At 50.4% G+C, this 18,760-nt stretch overlaps 1 protein-coding gene across 1 annotated transcript in view; it reads right to left on the reverse strand.

Moving 5' to 3' along the window:
* The window catches only part of LOC147684260 (putative cation-transporting ATPase 13A4), a 190,033-nt gene that overhangs the window by 126,532 nt on the left and 44,741 nt on the right, over nt 1-18,760 (reverse strand). Inside the window, exon 5 of the mRNA XM_086944971.1 lies at nt 11,554-11,623. Within this exon, the coding sequence (XP_086801097.1) occupies nt 11,554-11,623 (70 nt within the window). The remainder of the gene's footprint in view (nt 1-11,553; nt 11,624-18,760) is intronic.

An 18,760-nucleotide genomic window follows, 5' to 3' on the forward strand; every position in this document is an offset into this window, starting at 1 on the left:
CTGGGTTTGCAAATGCTACTTTTAGAAAGTTAGCATTTGCTTGCTTAACCATTTCAGCCGCCTCTGCTGGTATGTGTATCTGACTGTCTGGGATGTGTGAGTGACAGGGCTGGAGGGATGACAGGTGGTGAATGCGCAGATTACACCTTAGTGGGAGGTAGGAGTGCCTCTTGACTCGAGCTGTCACTGTGCTCGGCCACCACAATGCTGGCTCCACCCTCCTGGGGAGCGGCGGATGACTCTGCCGGCACCTGGCCCAGGAAGGGCGAAGCCCCCATCAACAAGGTCCTCTGGCCACCCCTGTCCGGACAATGCTGGCTCCACCTCCTGTGGGGCGTCTGATGCGCCTGCCCCTCACACTGAAAGCAGAAGCCGGAGTACACCCGCGGGGGTACTCCAGAACTGAGAGTGGCTATGCAAAGGCCCCCCTGGCCTGCGAGAACAAAAGAATTGGCCTATAAAAGAAGGAGCCCTGCTCCTTGAAAATTAGATCCGGTTTGGGCCACAGAAAGACTCTGCCCTACGAGAAGGACCGTGAGAGACAAGGAAGGGTGCTGACTCTTGCCTGTGTCTGGTGCCTTGCTGCGGAAGGAGAGGAAGACAAAAAGACTACGAAAAGACTTTTGTGCTACTTGTGCCAAACTCTGCTAAAGAGATCTCCAAGGGCTTGCGACTGAACTTGCCCCCTGACCAGCGTCCCAGGACCAGTGGACGCACCCCCTTGGAAGAAAGCGACTGCGGGTGCTGACCATCGCCGCAGCAACTGACGGAGGAATCTCCTCTAAGGCATCAACATCCTCCCGACCACCATGACCGGGGCCCAAAGCAACAGCGGAAGCAAAGTGAGGACCAGCCGCCGCTGGCCCGAACACCGTGACCGCAACTGCACCGGGAGCCCGAGAGCAAAGCAAAGGAGGACCCGTCCGGTCCGAGCTCTCGAGGTGACTGCATAGCGAGCAGTCACTCACCTGCAAAGACGGACAGTGGCCCTACGAGAATCCGCAAGGTCGGTAGCTTGCCCGACAGCCCAGCTGTGAGCCCACAGCTGCACCGGCACTTGGCTGGGTACGTCCTGCACTTGGGGACCGTACTGCCACTTGCCACCACCGCACAGCCGCCGCCTCCAGGGTTGGAGCGGACGACGAGGAGAGGACCCTGCCGCCACAGAACACCGCTGCCCCGGACGACCAGTGACCTGCTCGGCTGAAGAGCCGCAACGATCAGCGACCCCGGGAAGGCAACGCGACGTGGGACAGATCCCTTGGAAGCCACCGGCTCCACAAGAACATTGAGTAACACCGGCCTACGGGCCTCAAGAGAACTTCCATAAGAACTGTGGTAACCCGAATTAAGTAACTTGCAACCGTCTTCATAAAGTTATTGACTGTATTCTCAATCCTGCTTAAAATCTATATAAAGATATATATTTTCACAGAATACAGTCTGGTCTCGTTGTGTGGTGGGTTGGTTGTAAAGGTGTACTGTTGCAAGTGTTTAACCCTATGTGCCCCAAAGATTAGCCTACGACTGCTTAAGCCACACTACCTAGAGGGTAAGCAGAGGTTGTCTGGAAGGTAACCCTCAGCCCTGACGAGGAAGAGAGAGTCCCTGCTTGTCGCTAGTGTTGCACTGCGCCAACTAGAGCCTCCCCCTTCCCACATTGGCAGCAGCGAGAGGATTTCGAATTTACACTTGCGATAGTTATACCTGAGCTTCTGACCACTACACAAGGATTACGGTACAGTTACTAAACCACAGACTTTGCTTTTTGAAAGAAGATTCCGAGTGCAGAAACCATGCCTGGCACAAAGAGCCTGGATGGAGCGGAGTCCACGACCTCCGAGGTGTTGGAGATAGAATGGGACGCCGCAAAGCTGGACAAATACTCAAAGATGGAGCTGAAGTTTTTCTGTAGGAAACTAAAGATTCCGCACGCTGGTTGCAAAAACAAGCCGGAGCTCTACAAGGCCCTGAAAGCCTGGGTGGAGTCCAGAAAGACCCCGGAAGAGCAAGACGTCCTCGCCGAGCAGAATACGACGGAGGAGCAGAATGCGCTTGGGGATCTGATCGATCTGGAAAGGCAAGACAGCGAGCACAGCTTGGGTAAAGGCCTGTCGCCAGAGGAGCTGGCGGACAGGAAGGAAACCCGGAATCACGAGAGGAAATTGGCAGAAATGAAAATCCAGCTGGAGCTGGAAACCAAAAGAATGGCGCTGGAAGAGCGAAAGCACCAGATGGATTACGAAATCAAGATGAGGGAGATAAGTCTCAAGGAGAGAGACTTGGATCGGCCTCCCTCTGGTGGCAGCACATCGCCAGTGCAGGTAGAGTCAAGAGTGCACATCCCGAAGGACGTAGTTAAGGAGTTCTTTAAGGGGGATGACATAGGACAGTGGTTTAGGGCATACGAGGTAGCCATGTCCTCCCACCGGGTCCCTGACAAGGATTGGGGAGCGGGGTTGTGGGGAAGGTTCCTTAGCGAAGGGAGAGATACCTTGCTAGATTTGCCCGTTGAGAATCAGAGATCCTATGCCCACATGAAAGAAGCTTTATTAAACAGGTACGGGCTTACCCCTGAAATGTATAGACAGAAGTTTAGGGGATGTACTAAGCGGCCTGGGAATACGTATGTGGAGTATGTGACTTACTTTTGCAGAGCACTGGATGGTTGGGTGAAAGGTAACAAAGTGAATGATTTTCAAGGTCTCTTTGATTTAATTGCATGGGAGCACTTGTCTGATCACTGTTTTCCTGAGTTACGCCAACACCTGATCGATAGCAAGCTGTCCAACCCGAGGAAGCTTGCTGAGGAGGCGGACCGCTGGCTCAGCACCAGGGTCCACAAGGGTCCCGTGGGAGATTCCGCCAAAGGTGGGCAGGGTCCCCAGCAGAAGAGTGGGGGGGACAAGGGGGGAAAACAGAAAGGGTTCCAAAAAGGCCCCCAAAGTAGTTCCCAAGGGAATCCGCAGCAGGGTTCTCAGCCTCCCCCACCCCCGAAGCAGAATGGGGCCCCAACAGGTAAACCTGTTCCAAAGGGGCCCTTCAATTGTTTCAAATGTGGCGAGCCTGGGCACATATCCAGTGACCCCAAGTGTCGCCTATTTGGAAAACCTGCACCCACTGGTGCTCCGCCCCGACAAGTGACTAGCGTTCACCTGGGAGAAGAAATGATGGTCCCGGGGGGTGGAGATCCCGTTCACATGACCCTAGTCTCGCTAGGGGACAGTGAGATGATCCCGACAAGCTACCTGCCCTCTAACACTAAGAAATATGGGCAGGTGGTGATCATCAATGGCAAGGAAGCTGAGGCTCTTAGAGACACAGGAGCCAGTGTGACTGCAGTGAGGCAGCACCTGGTGTCTCAAGAGCAGGTTGTACCCCATGCCTACTGTAGGGTTATCAACGCTGATAATTCTGAGAGTCAGTGTCCGATGGCTTAAGTTCCCTTCGAGTGGGGGGGGGTCTCTGGTACTCTGCAGGTCTGTGTGAGAAAAACCATGCCTGTTGACTGTTTGCTAGGGAACGACTTGGAGCACTCCCCTTGGGAAAAGGTGGAGAAAGCGACTCACCTGCGGATGGTGGGTCTGCCTGACTGGGCGTGCGTGACCACCCGGTCGATGGCAGCCAGTAGGGGTGATCGAGAGGTCCTGGGGCCTGATGGAGAGGCCCAGGAACCGGCTTTAGGGAGAAGGCGCAGGGGGCGCGGGAAACCGGCCCCTGAAGTTCCTACGGTCCAGGTGGAGGCAGACCTTGAGGGGGATGCCCTGGAGCCTACAGGGGAACAGATCGCCGAACTGGGGGACCTGCCTGAGCTGACCCATTGGCAGCAAGAAGGAGGACCCTCCAGGGAGGAATTCTGCAGGGAGCAGAAAGAATGCCCTTCTCTCGTGGGTATGCGGCAGCAGGCTGCAGACCAGGCCAATGGTGTTCAGGCCAAAACACATTACGTGTACTGGGAGAACGACCTCCTGTATTCGGAGCCTAAGGCTGCTGAACCTGGGTCAGCCCGTGTGCTGGTGGTACCCCAGAAATTCAGAGCCTTCCTACTGGGTCTGGCTCACGATGTGCCTTTAGCAGGACATTTGGGGATGGACAAGACCTATGACAGGCTTGTCACCCACTTCTACTGGCCCCAAATGCATAAAAGCTCAGACGCTTATTGCAGAACCTGTCCGACTTGCCAGGCAAGTGGGAAGACGGGAGGGAAGAACAAGGCTCCCCTCCAACCCTTCCCTGTGGTCGGTACGCCATTCCAGCGAGTGGGTATTGACATCGTTGGGCCTCTGGACCCCAAGACAGCCATGGGCAACAGGTTCATCCTGGTCTTGGTGGACCATGCCACCCGGTACCCTGAAGCCATCCCTCTGAGGACAGTGACGGCTCCCGTGGTGGGGCGTGCACTGATGGGAATTTTCTCGCGAGTAGGATTCCCTCTAGAGGTGGTGAGCGACAGGGGGACCAATTTCATATCGAAATATATGAAGTCCCTTTGGCAGGAGTGTGGCGTAACGTACAAGTTCACCACACCCTACCATCCCCAAGGTAACGGGTTGGTTGAAAGATTCAACCGAACCCTCAAAGGCATGATAATGGGCCTGGAAGGTCCGATGAGGCGTAAGTGGGACGTCCTCTTGCCATGCCTGCTGTTTGCATATCGCGAGGTACCACAGAAGTCCCTAGGGTTCAGCCCCTTTGAACGGCTGTACGGTCACCCCGTGAGAGGACCACTGAGTTTGGTAAAGGAAGGCTGGGAGCAATCTCCTAGGAAACCTCCCCAGAATGTATATAGCTACATGCTGGCCTTCAGAAACCAGACCAGACGCTTCAGACAACTTGCCAAGGCAAATCTGGAAGCGAGCCAGGAAGAAATGAAGCGGTGGTACGATCAGAATGCCACTCTGGTCGAGCTTCAGCCTGGACAGGAGGTGTATGTCTTGGCCCCAGTGGAGCCCTGTGCCCTTCAGGATAAGTGGACAGGACCATTTGAGGTTGTGGAGCGCAAGAGCCCCATGACATACTTGGTGGACATGAAGACGCCCAGGAATCCTTTGCGGGTCCTACATGTCAACCGCCTCAAGCCCCACTTGCGAAGGTCCGAAGTGGGCATGTTGTTGGCAACCGATGACGGAATGGAGGAGGAGTCGGAGCCTCTTCCTGACCTCTTGGTGGCCTGTGAGAAGGATGGGTCAGTGGATGGAGTTAACCTCTCACCCTCCCTGACCGCCGAACAACAGGAGGACTGCCGCCAGTTGCTGGGACAGTTTCCAGACCTGTTCTCCCTGGTTCCGAGTGTCACAGATTGGTGCGTCCATGATGTGGACACTGGAGACAGCTTACCGGTGAAGCATAAGGCTTACCGGGTAACTGACAGGGTACGGGCCTGCATCAAGGAGGAGGTCTCCAAGATGCTTGCCCTCGGGGTGGTTGAGTCTTCCAGCAGTCCTTGGTCCAGCCCCGTGGTCTTGGTTCCGAAGGCTGCTGCGCCGGGAGCCACACCCAAACTACGGTTCTGTGTGGACTACAGAGGACTCAATTCAGTCACGAAGACTGACGCGCACCCCATCCCCAGAGCTGACGAGCTCATTGATCGGCTAGGGGCTGCCCGGTTTCTCAGCACGTTTGATTTGACGTCTGGGTACTGGCAGATCGCCTTGACCGATGGGGCAAAGGAGGGGTCGGCATTCTCTACACCAGATGGGCATTTCCAGTTCCGGGTTATGCCATTTGGAATGAAGAATGCCCCTGCCACCTTCCAGAGATTGGTCAACCAGGTGTTGGCGGGACTGGACGAGTTCAGTGCCGCCTACCTGGATGACATCGCGGTGTTCAGCGGCACCTGGCCCGAACACCTGCGACACCTCTGGGAAGTGTTGATGGCCCTGCGCAGAGCAGGCCTCACAATCAAGGCAAGCAAGTGCCAGATTGGGCAGGGTTCAGTGGTGTACTTGGGACACCAAGTTGGGAGTGGCAAGGTAGCCCCCTTGCAGCCCAAAATCGAAACCATCCTGGCTTGGGAACCCCCCAAGACCCAGACTGCAGTGAGAGCCTTCCTGGGGCTCACTGGGTATTACAGGAGGTTTGTCAAGGGCTATGGCACGATCGTGACCCCCTTGACAGAGCTGACTTCGAAAAAGCAGCCCAGGAATGTGATTTGGACTGACACCTGTCAGAAGGCTTTCGACACCCTGAAGACTGCCATGTGCACGGCGCCCGTGCTCCTGGCCCCAGATTTCTCCAAGGAGTTCATTGTGCAAACAGACGCTTCAGAGCATGGTGTAGGGGCTGTTCTTTCACAGATGACTGAGGAGGGCTTTGACCAACCCGTAGCCTTCATAAGTCGGAGGTTACTTCCACGGGAAAGTAGGTGGAGTGCAATAGAGCGAGAAGCATTTGCTGTGGTCTGGGCGCTGAAGAAGCTAAGACCCTACTTGTTTGGGTCTCACTTCCGAGTTCAGACGGACCACAGGCCCCTCAGATGGTTAATGCAAATGAGGGGTGAGAACCCGAAACTGTTGAGGTGGTCCATTTCTCTACAGAGTATGGACTTTACGGTGGAACACCGCCCTGGCACCGATCACGCCAACGCTGACGGTCTGTCCAGATTTTTCCGCCTTAGTGATGTGGAACTCCCTGGGGAAGGGTGGTTCCCCCCACATTTCAGCTGGAGGGGACACATGTTAGACCTGGCACCTTGGCGTGAGTCTCCCTTCCACTTTTTGCTGATGTGCCTCCGATGTTTTGCTGGTTTTCCGATACTCAGGGCACTGCGCCACGGCTGATCCGTGCCGCAGTGCAAGTGCTCCCTACTGTAAATTGTACATACGATTGGTATCCATGATTGGTGCATTGGATTTACTGTTAGTCCCTAGTAAAGCGCACGAGAGAGTGCCGGGGCTTGTAGATGCCAATACTGCTGGTGGGCCTGCAGCGCTGGTTGCGCCACCCACCGAAGCAGCCGTAAAGATGTGTCTGGGAACTGCGACCGCAGAACCCGCGTGCGGTCTCGTACTGTCACGCTAGCTGGGCAAGTGTCCCCACTTGCCAGCACCGACCCTTCCCTTGACTACATATTAGTCACCCCTATGGTAGGCCTGCGGGCAGGGTGCGTTGTAGGTGCAAGGTAGGACAAGCCCTGATGTGCGTGGCATGTCCTAGTAGTGACTTACAACGAAGACCGTATTTCACTACTGAAGGCTACCTGCTCCATTAGGCCAGACTGAGCTGCGAGGGTTATTACATCCTATAATCCCCGCAGGCTCAAGGAGCATGGTAGTGAGTCATGTTTAGTATGCCTGAACTCAGGATAATGAGATATTTCTTGTAGTCAAGTTTATTTCAGTATCCTGGGTTTGCAAATGCTACTTTTAGAAAGTTAGCATTTGCTTGCTTAACCATTTCAGCCGCCTCTGCTGGTATGTGTATCTGACTGTCTGGGATGTGTGAGTGACAGGGCTGGAGGGACGACAGATGGTGAATGCGCAGATTACACCTTAGTGGGAGGTAGGAGTGCCTCTTGACTCGAGCTGTCACTGTGCTCGGCCACCACAATGCTGGCTCCACCCTCCTGGGGAGCGGCGGATGACTCTGCCGGCACCTGGCCCAGGAAGGGCGAAGCCCCCATCAACAAGGTACTCTGGCCACCCCTGTCCGGACAATGCTGGCTCCACCTCCTGTGGGGCGTCTGATGCGCCTGCCCCTCACACTGAAAGCAGAAGCCGGAGTACACCTGCGGGGGTACTCCAGAACTGAGAGTGGCTATGCAAAGGCCCCCCTGGCCTGCGAGAACAAAAGAATTGGCCTATAAAAGAAGGAGCCCTGCTCCTTGAAAATTAGATCCGGTTTGGGCCACAGAAAGACTCTGCCCTACGAGAAGGACCGTGAGAGACAAGGAAGGGTGCTCACTCTTGCCTGTGTCTGGTGCCTTGCTGCGGAAGGAGAGGCAGACAAAAAGACTACGAAAAGACTTTTGTGCTACTTGTGCCAAACTCTGCTAAAGAGATCTCCAAGGGCTTGCGACTGAACTTGCCCCCTGACCAGCGTCCCAGGACCAGTGGACGCTACCCCCTTGGAAGAAAGCGACTGCGGGTGCTGACCATCGCCGCAGCAACTGACGGAGGAATCTCCTCTAAGGCATCAACATCCTCCCGACCACCGTGACCGGGGCCCAAAGCAACAGCGGAAGCAAAGTGAGGACCAGCCGCCGCTGGCCCGAACACCGTGACCGCAACTGCACCGGGAGCCCGAGAGCAAAGCAAAGGAGGACCCGTCCGGTCCGAGCTCTCGAGGTGACTGCATAGCGAGCAGTCACTCACCTGCAAAGACGGACAGTGGCCCTACGAGAATCCGCAAGGTCGGTAGCTTGCCCGACAGCCCAGCTGTGAGCCCACAGCTGCACCGGCACTTGGCTGGGTACGTCCTGCACTTGGGGACCGTACTGCCACTTGCCACCACCGCACAGCCGCCGCCTCCAGGGTTGGAGCGGACGACGAGGAGAGGACCCTGCCGCCACAGAACACCGCTGCCCCGGACGACCAGTGACCTGCTCGGCTGAAGAGCCGCAACGATCAGCGACCCCGGGAAGGCAACGCGACGTGGGACAGATCCCTTGGAAGCCACCGGCTCCACAAGAACATTGAGTAACACCGGCCTACGGGCCTCAAGAGAACTTCCATAAGAACTGTGGTAACCCGAATTAAGTAACTTGCAACCGTCTTCATAAAGTTATTGACTGTATTCTCAATCCTGCTTAAAATCTATATAAAGATATATATTTTCACAGAATACAGTCTGGTCTCGTTGTGTGGTGGGTTGGTTGTAAAGGTGTACTGTTGCAAGTGTTTAACCCTATGTGCCCCAAAGATTAGCCTACGACTGCTTAAGCCACACTACCTAGAGGGTAAGCAGAGGTTGTCTGGAAGGTAACCCTCAGCCCTGACGAGGAAGAGAGAGTCCCTGCTTGTCGCTAGTGTTGCACTGCGCCAACTAGAGCCTCCCCCTTCCTACAGGCGGGCAATGGGTCTTACGGTGGGCATTCCACCACAACACCCATTGATTCTGACACTTCCCCCTATTTAAGAGGGCAGCGTAAATATGGGTCTTAAACAGGAGAAACAAGGAGATGCTTTATTTTTCCTTGTGTTTGCTGTGTCCATGGGTGTTGCATTGTGCAGCACATATAGAAACAGCAAAAGGCTAGTGTTTGTTTATGGGCAGGAAGGTGTCCCTTCCTGCTCATAAGAAATCTTTAAAAAAATAACATTTTGTAACTTCTATGTGCACAGCACACGTTGAAGTACAAAACACTATTTAAAGACTGTTTATGTGCAGGAAGGGTCACATTCTTGCACATAAACAATCATCCCCTCAACGCAGACAACCTTGCACTATGGTGCAAGGATGTCTAAATGTTAGTGCCAACACAGGGGGGAAACGAAAGGCTGCACCACCACATACTTGTAAATATGGTGCAGCCCTGTGTTTAAGAAGTGGCGGAGAGTGGCGTTAAGCCAAGGAAGCTAACGACACGCTCTGCCCGTTCATTGTAAATATGCCCCTTGGTTCCTTACAGCATCTATATTTAATACACAGATTTATTTGGTGGTATTTGAGAAATGCCCTCATTGATTCTCAATGTTTCACTCTCTGCATTTCAGACATGTTAGTGCATGTATTTGTTTATGATGTAAATGTCTTTATTTTCCTCTTTTGTCCTGTTTGTTGACAGAGGGTAAATATTGCACCGATTTAAAGTTCCCGCCTAATAATTGCACAACTCATATATTGAGCTGTGCCTGCCACAAAACATAATCTGAATGTATTTATTTGATATATTATTGACCCAGATGTGAGACCTCACCCAATAGGATCATCCAAGACTTCTACTGACCACATATGTTGACGCTTTCTACCATCCTTATCTTTTCTGTTCCTTCTACCTGCACTCTGCTCAAGAGGCCCCCGTCCCACCTGGATATGAGGAGTTACCATAGTGGAAGGAGTTACGACTGATGTCATTACACCAACTTGTATCATGGCATTGATCGACCTTCTCTCTTGCCAAGTGCCCCGCATCCCACCTGGATCTGAGGAGTAGCCATAGTGGAAGGAGTTAAGACTGATGTCATTACACCAACTTGTATCATGGCATTGATCGACCTCCAGTCTTGAAAAGTGCTCCACGTCCCATCTGGTCCTGGGGAGTAGACATAATGGAATGAGCTACGACTGAAGTCATTACACCATCTTGTACCTTTGCAATGACTGCTTCTCGACTGGAAGACCAGCTTCTACTGTTCGAACTCCAGTCCATCTTAATCTCTTGCCTCAGATCTCTCTCAGAGTGGCGGCCTCGTTCAAACTCCCAAGGAAGGTGATAGCAGATATATCTTAGTTATTCAAGATTTAATTCTTGAGCATTAAGGTGCAGTTTTGTGAAGTCATTTTCATATTCAATAAGGGTATTAAAAATATATATATAAGGGGCGTGGATTGCTGCAGTTAGTTTTAGAAATCTTTGCTCAGCCACGTCCAAGTTTTCTTCCTTGGAGCCTTCCTGATCTGCATCCTCAATGCCGATTCCTCTTTACAGGAAGGATAGTTTTATAACTTTTTATGATTAAGGGGCTGGTTTTGAGTTGGGCAGTAATCGAAAATGTGTCAGTCTCAAGTTTAAGTGCTTAATCTAGAGGAGAATCCGCTGGAAGAATTGTATCCACACCGCCTACAGAATGATGAACATCAGTTACAACCCAACTCTAAGCCAATCCCTGATCCTTATATTTAATATCAACTAATAATGCAGAGCAAAATAGCAAAAACAGATCTAAGCACATTTATTGGTGTAGGAGGTATTTCCTTCTTCTCACCTAAACCTGTGCTTTTTCTTTTTCAGATAACTTCAGATTCAATCAGAGTTTATTTGTAAAGGACGCAAGTCAAGAGTGGGTCGAGAGAGAGAGATCAACCCAATGGACCGCACATGAGTGCGTGCAATACTTGAACGTCATTTCTTCGTTTATGGTTGAACATGCGTTGGTAAGCATTCCATGGTACTAATATATCAACATTCAACACAACATATCACATATCAGGCACTGTGGTGTCATCCCTTTGAGGGTATTCCTTGGAACAACTACGCCATTATTCAATTGGTGTGCTAGGGCTTTTTGTTTGCAAGTAGTTGCAAATGTATTTCATTCATATGATGAACAATACTTCGAGTCACTCCTCTAGCAATGACAAAACCTTAACATTGACATATCCATGAACTCAATCTGCCTTGAGGTGCAAATGGATAGCCTCCTCTTCGGAGTCTGGTTTCTATATACGCTTGTCCTAGAGCGGGGTCTGGGATATGGCATTCTGGATATAGTCCATGTCGATGTAAAGGTTTCGGCGATGTGAAGTCCGCAGATGAGTAGAGGGGTACCAACAAATTATTAACCACATTTTTCCAGTTAAGACCTTAATACAGTTGTCGTTAGCCTACACCTCAGGCTTCCACTCGTTGTACAACATTTTATGATCATGTTGGTTTGAACTTGTTGGACTCACCTCCTTCACGAAGAGTTTCCAAAGGGGGGTCACTTCGATCTCAATGGTGTTTGGCCCACAAATTAATCTCCTGAAAAGGATCATCAAGCAAACTCTCTTAGGTCAATGTAGATAGCACTGATCTTTTACTGTCACATTATGGCACATTGTCTTATGTTGTGTGATTGTTGTCTTGTGTTGCATTGGTGTGTTACGTAAAGATCAGGGCCACTGGAAATTTACAGCAGGGAAGAAACAAATTATATGGCAGAGTTAACAAAATTAGGGGGCAAGAGAAGACAAATTGTGTGGTGTAATGTGGCACAGTTTGGAGCAGTATTACTTAACTTTTTTATTATATTTAGAGTGTTAATACATGTCTGGGCAGAGATTGCACCCCGTTGGCATCGGTTAAGAATCTAAATTTAGCAATCAGCAATAGGAAGGTGGTCTGGAGCCACTCTGTGAAGACCGGTCACTGCATGCAATACATCTTTTGAGGTTAGAAACATTTTTTATGCTCAAATCTGAAAATTATGCAGAAGATGATGGTTTATATGTCAAATGTGGAACGTACATGATTATGTAGTAAACAGTGCGGCTGCAAAATCACATAATTTTAGTGGCTCTGGTAATGGTTTGAGATATTCAGATGTGTTTCAAAACAGGTGTTAGGCAAATTTCAACACATGAGAACCACTTGACCCAGTTGTCAGTGAATCTTTTCACACTTGACCTTGGGTCCTCAGGAGGCCATAAGACTTTGGCCGAAACAAGTCAACCCTGTTTTTCAGGAGCATGAGAGGGCATTTTCAAGAATTTGAAAGACAATGAGTCTGGAGGATATTTTAGGCAAGAGTTGGTCTTTCACTGAACCTTCACAGCCTTATGTGGTGCTACCTGGAAGTGGACCACAGGGCCACACTGGATAGTGGACGTCTTTTTCAAAACATTGTATAAAAAGCACAGTGTGTGCCTAAACATTTCTCAGTTTAATGGAAGATGGATTAGTAAAATTGGTGTGTGAATTTTTGGACCTCGGATTAGTGTGCATATGTGAAATGTGTGTGAGTTAGGATGTATGAAAAATACAGCAATCAAATACAACCTTATGGTGCAAAAGAATGTTATCCATTTTAGAGAACCACCAGCAATCATTTTTCCCATTTCACTACTTATTTATTGGTTCATTTCCATAAAGCCTTTGTCCCTACTTCCACTCAACAAAGTGATGTATGCGACTCATTCGTTTTTTTTTTATGCATTTCATTGGTTTTAGTAATAAGAGTGTACAGTATCATTACACCAAGGCGCAATGCATTCCAAACCTCTCCACAGCCCCCTTTTTGACTTTTACCCACACATACAAGCGGAGGCGTCGCTGGCCCAGCGTACATCACAGCCACTCACCCCCATACATGCACATTTCCATCTCTAAATCAGTTGCGTAATTGTACCTCTGCCCAATGAGGCCCCTCTGTAGTCTGTCCATCTTAGCCCAATTTTTATGTATTTTTGGGAACAACCCTTAGACTCATAAACCAGTTGCTCTTACCTCATACACCAGACCCAACCTTGTTTCCGTTTATTAATCGAGGACAGTGCGTCTGCTTTCTATTTCCCGCGCTCTAGCAGTCAGGTGGACTGGCTAGAGGCTGCTACCGGGATCTCTACTTAAGCAAGGCAGGAGGTAGGCTCTCCTTGCTTAGGCTCTCACTATTGCTGCTAGGCTCGCTTCAGGACGCTTTCAGCGTTTTTTAAAACTATCCCGTTTTGTCTTTTAATTTTCTCTTTTATTTATACACTATTTCCCCTGATTTTAATCCCTGTTCGCATTGCTGCACACTAATAGTGTTCTCACCGCTACTTTGGCGGGCCGGTCCCTCGCGCTTCTGATTTAGGTGAGCGCCATCTTGGGTGGGTGTTGGGGAAGCGCTGTATTCTCCCGCGCTCTAGCAGTCAGGTGGACTGGCTAGAGCCCTACTTAAACCGGCTACTATGGCGCGCAGCGTGTGCACGCTGCGAGTGCGCCGCAGTGACGCCGGAGTCACGCCAGAGTCCAGGCCGTCTGCGCCCGTCCGCGCTAAGGATGGGCTGGACGGCTGGTCTTTTAGCCTAGATGCCACCGACCCCCCGCTCTTTAGATATTCTACTCAGACTCGGCTTGCGCTTAAACCGCCTAGGCTCTCATGCTGCTACTCTCATACGCCTGATGCTATTCTTGGCAAGCTACCATGTGGATGTCAGATTTCTGGTACGGTTAACCCCACTCCCCTTCTACCTAGTCATATGCCCTACCTACCCATTTCCCCTAGCCTTAGGATTCCAAAGGAAGAGTGTCTTCTTCTAAACGCCCGCTCGCTCATTAAAAACAATATCATGTTCAGGGATCTTGTTTTAGATAGGAAGCCTTCCCTGGTTTTTATTACGGAAACGTGGGCAAAGGACTCGTCGGGTCCTGATCTCATTGAAGCTTTTCCTGAGGGATACTGCTTAGCTCGTCAAGATAGACCGAGCCGGGTGGGAGGAGGGATAGCAATTCTCTACAAGGATCATTTTTATTGCCACACTGTCTACATCTCCGACCCCACGGACAGTTTCCAAGCCCTATTCTTCTCCATAAAAAGTGGCCATAGAGCCCTCTTTAATGGAATCCTGGCCTACCGTCCTCCTGGTTCTCGTACCGACTTTGGACAACGGCTTCTTCATGTTTTAGAACCCTACTTTGGTCGGAAAGATTTCACGATCCTGGGTGATTTTAATTTTAATTTGGAGAAGCATGATACTAAGGAGACTATTTCTCTGCTTGAGGCCATGTCAGCCTGTGGATTTTCCCAGTTGGTCATTGGGGCTACTCACAGAGCAGGCCACACGCTCGATGGAATTTTTTCTAATGATGAGAGGCTGATAATTAAGGACTCTATCCCTCTATCATGGTCCGACCATCTGGCAGTTCCATTTGAGCTATCCTGTCCTTCCTTTCACAAGCTCAAAAATACTTTAAGTAATAAGGAATTGCGCAGGAATTTCAAGAATATTACAAGCAGCTCCCTTACCCTGTGGGTACCCAATTTGTTCTCATCCCAAGGGGAAAGTGTCTCTATGGCAGTTACACAGTTTGAAAGGACTGTGACTGAGGCACTGGATGAACTTGCCCCTATCCAATTACGCCATCGAGCCAGGAAAAGGCCTTCAGCCCCTTGGTTCTCCGAACATCTTAGACTTCTTAGACAAGAAGTAAGGAGGCGGGAGCGACTATGGCATTCTAGCTGGGATCTAAAGGATAGGGAAGCCCATAAGACTCTGCTGAGGAACTATAAAGGAGAGATCATAAAGGCCAAACAAGAACATTTCACGGCCGTGACAACCTCAATGTCCTCTCCTAAAGAGCTCTTCAGGGTAGTGGACTCCCTTATAACCCTCGAAACCCCAGATCCCGTAGTGGCTTCTCAAGAGCTCTGCAATAACATTGCCTCTTTTTTCCAGGCAAAAATTTTAGACATTTACTCTGCCCTGGAGATGCAGAGATCTCTTATTATTGGGCCCCCTGCCCTGGGAGCTATGGACCATGTCCCTGCAGAAACACCTCCTGTAGGAACCCTAGACTCCTTTCCCCCTCTCTCTCTGGAGGATCTGGACAACCTCCTTAATAAGACTAAATCTGGTTCCCCCTTGGATGTATGTCCACTTAGGATTCTCAAACAGTGCAGAGATATTTTCTTGCCCCCGCTGGTTGATATTATGAATAAAGCCATGAGAGACGGCCTTTTTCCCACCCAATGGAAAAACGCGGTGGTAAAACCCCTACTTAAAAAGGCCTCTCTGGACCCTGCGGTTCTAAAAAATTTCCGGCCCATCTCACTCCTCCCGGCCCCTGCAAAGATGCTTGAAACACATCTTAATAGGCATCTTGCTGCATATATAGAGAATTCTGGCTGTCTTGACTCCTCTCAACATGGATTCAGGAGGGAACACAGTACTGAGTCTGCCCTCACCATCGTGCTGGATAACATCCGCTCGCATGTTGATGGAGGCCAGACCACCCTCCTGATCCTCTTAGATCTGACGGCGGCCTTCGATACCCTTTCTCCCTCGGTATTAACAGCTCGGCTGAGGGAGGTTGGGGTTCGGGGAACAGCCTTAGACCTACTCACCTCTTTCCTCAATCACCGAGTGCAAAGAGTGAAGTTGGGGGAGTTTCTATCTCCATCCCTGCCCGTGCAATGTGGGGTCCCTCAGGGGTCGGCTCTGAGTCCGACCCTATTCAACATCTATGTCACCCCACTTGCCAGGCTAATTAGATCATTTGGGATGGAGATAGTATCCTACGCGGATGACACCCAGATCCTCGTCTCTCTCTCCCAATCAGGTGCCCCGACTGCCTCCAATTTTAGATCTTGTATGGAGGCAGTCGGGAAATGGATGATTTACAATTCATTAAAACTGAATGGAGAGAAGACGGAGGTGATGGTGTTTGGAGGGAAAGAGGATGTTTGGTCATCTAGCTGGTGGCCAGACTCATTAGGAGCTTGCCCCACCCCCACCTCCTCTGCTAAAAATCTAGGGGTCATGATTGATCCCGCCCTCAATCTGGATAAACAGGTCAACAGAACCATCTCTACCTGTTGGGGCATCATTCACATCCTCAGGAGGATCAGACACTACCTATCTTTGCAGGCAAGGAAACAGCTTACAGTTGCCCTGATTTGCTCCCGGCTGGACTACTGCAATGCGCTGTATGTGGGACTGAATAAAAGTCTACTGCAGCGCTTGCAGGTAGTCCAGAACGCTGCTGCCAGGTTTGTCCTGGATCTTCCCAAACGGGCCTCAGCCACAGCGGCTAGAAAGCTGTTACACTGGCTTCCTGTGGAGGACCGTATCCGCTTTAAGACTCTGTGCATGACCTATAGGGCATTAGCTAAAAACAGTCCCACTGGTGTTGGATCCATCTTGTCCCGCTACACTCCTGCTAGGAACTTGCGCTCCTCGACGAGACTTCTTCTGTCAGCCCCTCGATTCAGGAGAACTAAATGGGGGGGTAGGGCTTTTTCTACCCTGGCGCCCAAATGGTGGAACTCCCTCCCACTGGAATTAAGATCCCTACCCACTCTTCAGGCTTTCAGGAGGGCCCTGAAGACCCATCTCTTCGTGCAGGCCTATATGTAATGGTGACATGCCCTTGCTTATGATATACGTTGTTAGGCGCCTTGATACCTTCGGGTTATTGTCTGCGCATGATAAGTTTTATTCAAATCAAATCAATAACCCTTTCCAGCCTCAGCAATGTTTTTGATAGCGGTCCTCCTCAACATCAAAGGTAATATTTAACGGAGTCAGTTTGGGGTCTCGCAGCATTGGTCACTCCAGCACACAGAGCAAAAAGGAGAGAGTGCTAATCCAGTCAACATGTATGCTTTTGCAAACCATACGGTGTGCATGAAGTCACCCTCCTGTGTTGTGCATCGGAGGGAGAGGCAATCGCGACCATTGACCAGAGGTTACATCGTGTAAGATCTACTCTATGGAGATATTTCTGTTGTATAAAGTTGAATCATGTCACGATTGCACAGGGCCTTGGGGAAGCCCTGGCTTCTGCTCATACTCATTCGGAAGGGCCACAGGTCTCGCTCCTGGGCCGCACGTAGCACAGCACAGGCATCAGGCATAGGGTGTATCAGTGACTGATACATATGTGTTATCTTGTGATCTCTTAACTCCACCAGGATGAGTTTGCCTTCCAGCGGGTTATATTCCGGGAGTTCCTCCAGCCCCGAATGTGAGGCGCCAGAGCATGTCTCAGTTGGAGATATCTATAGAACTGTCCACCGAGGAGTCCGCTCCATGAGTCTCCGGTCCCGGCGGTTGCTTTTAAGGCAGTTTTCCATGTTTGAAGTGCCACTTTTGTTGCCAGGCTGTAAAGCGTGCGTCTACTGCTCCCATACGATAAATGTTGAATTGGGGTGCCCTGTAGTGCCAAGTTTTTGGAGTTACAGGCCGGATCGCCCTGCGTGTTATACCATACTCATGAATAATTACTACATGGGAGGCCCGGTAGCATGACTCGATATCAGCCTCTGTGATACTCTCGTCATATGTGGGCTGAAGACACTTGTTAAGAGCTAAGTAGAATAACCCTAGATTCCGTAAAAAACTAAGAAACACCAAATGCACTCTCCATAAAAAGGAGCGGGCATAGGCTATGGATAGTGTTGCATTTGGTACAGAAGGCGGGGAAGCGAATCCATTTTGACTGTGACCGATCGCCCCATAAGTGATAGGGGAGAGCAGACCACGGTTTAATGTCAGATCCAGCGCGACCATGACCAGATGAATGGTCATCTCCCATGCAACTGAGGCATTGTGGGTAATATGTACTCCTACATTTTGGATATCAAATGTCCATTCTAGATTCTGGGGATGTGTGAAAACCAGAAAGACCGAGAACTTGACCAGGTGAATCGAGAGGCCTGACGTCTTGCCAGTAATCCGAAGGATTTCAAGTACCCTTGGACCCGAAGTCTTGGGATCAGTGAAAAAGATCAGAGCATCATCAGGGTATAATGAGATCATATCCGAGATCCTTGCCTCCCCATTCAAACCCCCTCTCCTGCTCATTGATGCACATCCATTTAGCCAGTGACTTTATGGCTATAGCGAATTACAGTGGGGACAGCGGGCATATTTGACGCATGCCTCGCCAGATATTGGAGGGCTCAGAGACCGGGGTCTCCACCGAGACATGGTCAGCCAGCACGGTGTATAGAGGCCATACATAAGTAATGAACTTGGGTCCAAAGTTAAGTCCCTGAAGCCAAGCAAAGCAATACTGCCAGCCCACCGATTCAAATGCCTTTTCTTTGTTTGGCAGCAGTATCGCTGCCCACCATCCAATATATTAGCTAGAGCCAGTGCATTGTACAATCTTATGATGTCATGCCAAGTGGTGCATCAAGATTGATCAACAAAGGTGTCACCCTAAGTAAACGGTCCGCCAAACCATGGCTATGATTTTAATTTTGGTATTTAAGAGAAAAATAAGGTGGTAAGAGGAGCACTGGTCCATGGTCTTCCCTGCCTTAGGGAGTACCACTACCTCTGCCCTTCGAAAGTCAGGCGGTAAATGCCCGAGTATGACTGCCTCTTTCAGGACAAAGTAAATACAAGGAGATGATGGACGGAGTGCTGAAACTTTTCATACACTTGCCCCCAGTCACAGATCTGGGTTGAA

The sequence above is a fragment of the Lissotriton vulgaris genome, chromosome 11 (genome assembly GCF_964263255.1).
Source record: "Lissotriton vulgaris chromosome 11, aLisVul1.2, whole genome shotgun sequence".
NCBI lineage: Eukaryota > Metazoa > Chordata > Amphibia > Caudata > Salamandridae > Lissotriton > Lissotriton vulgaris.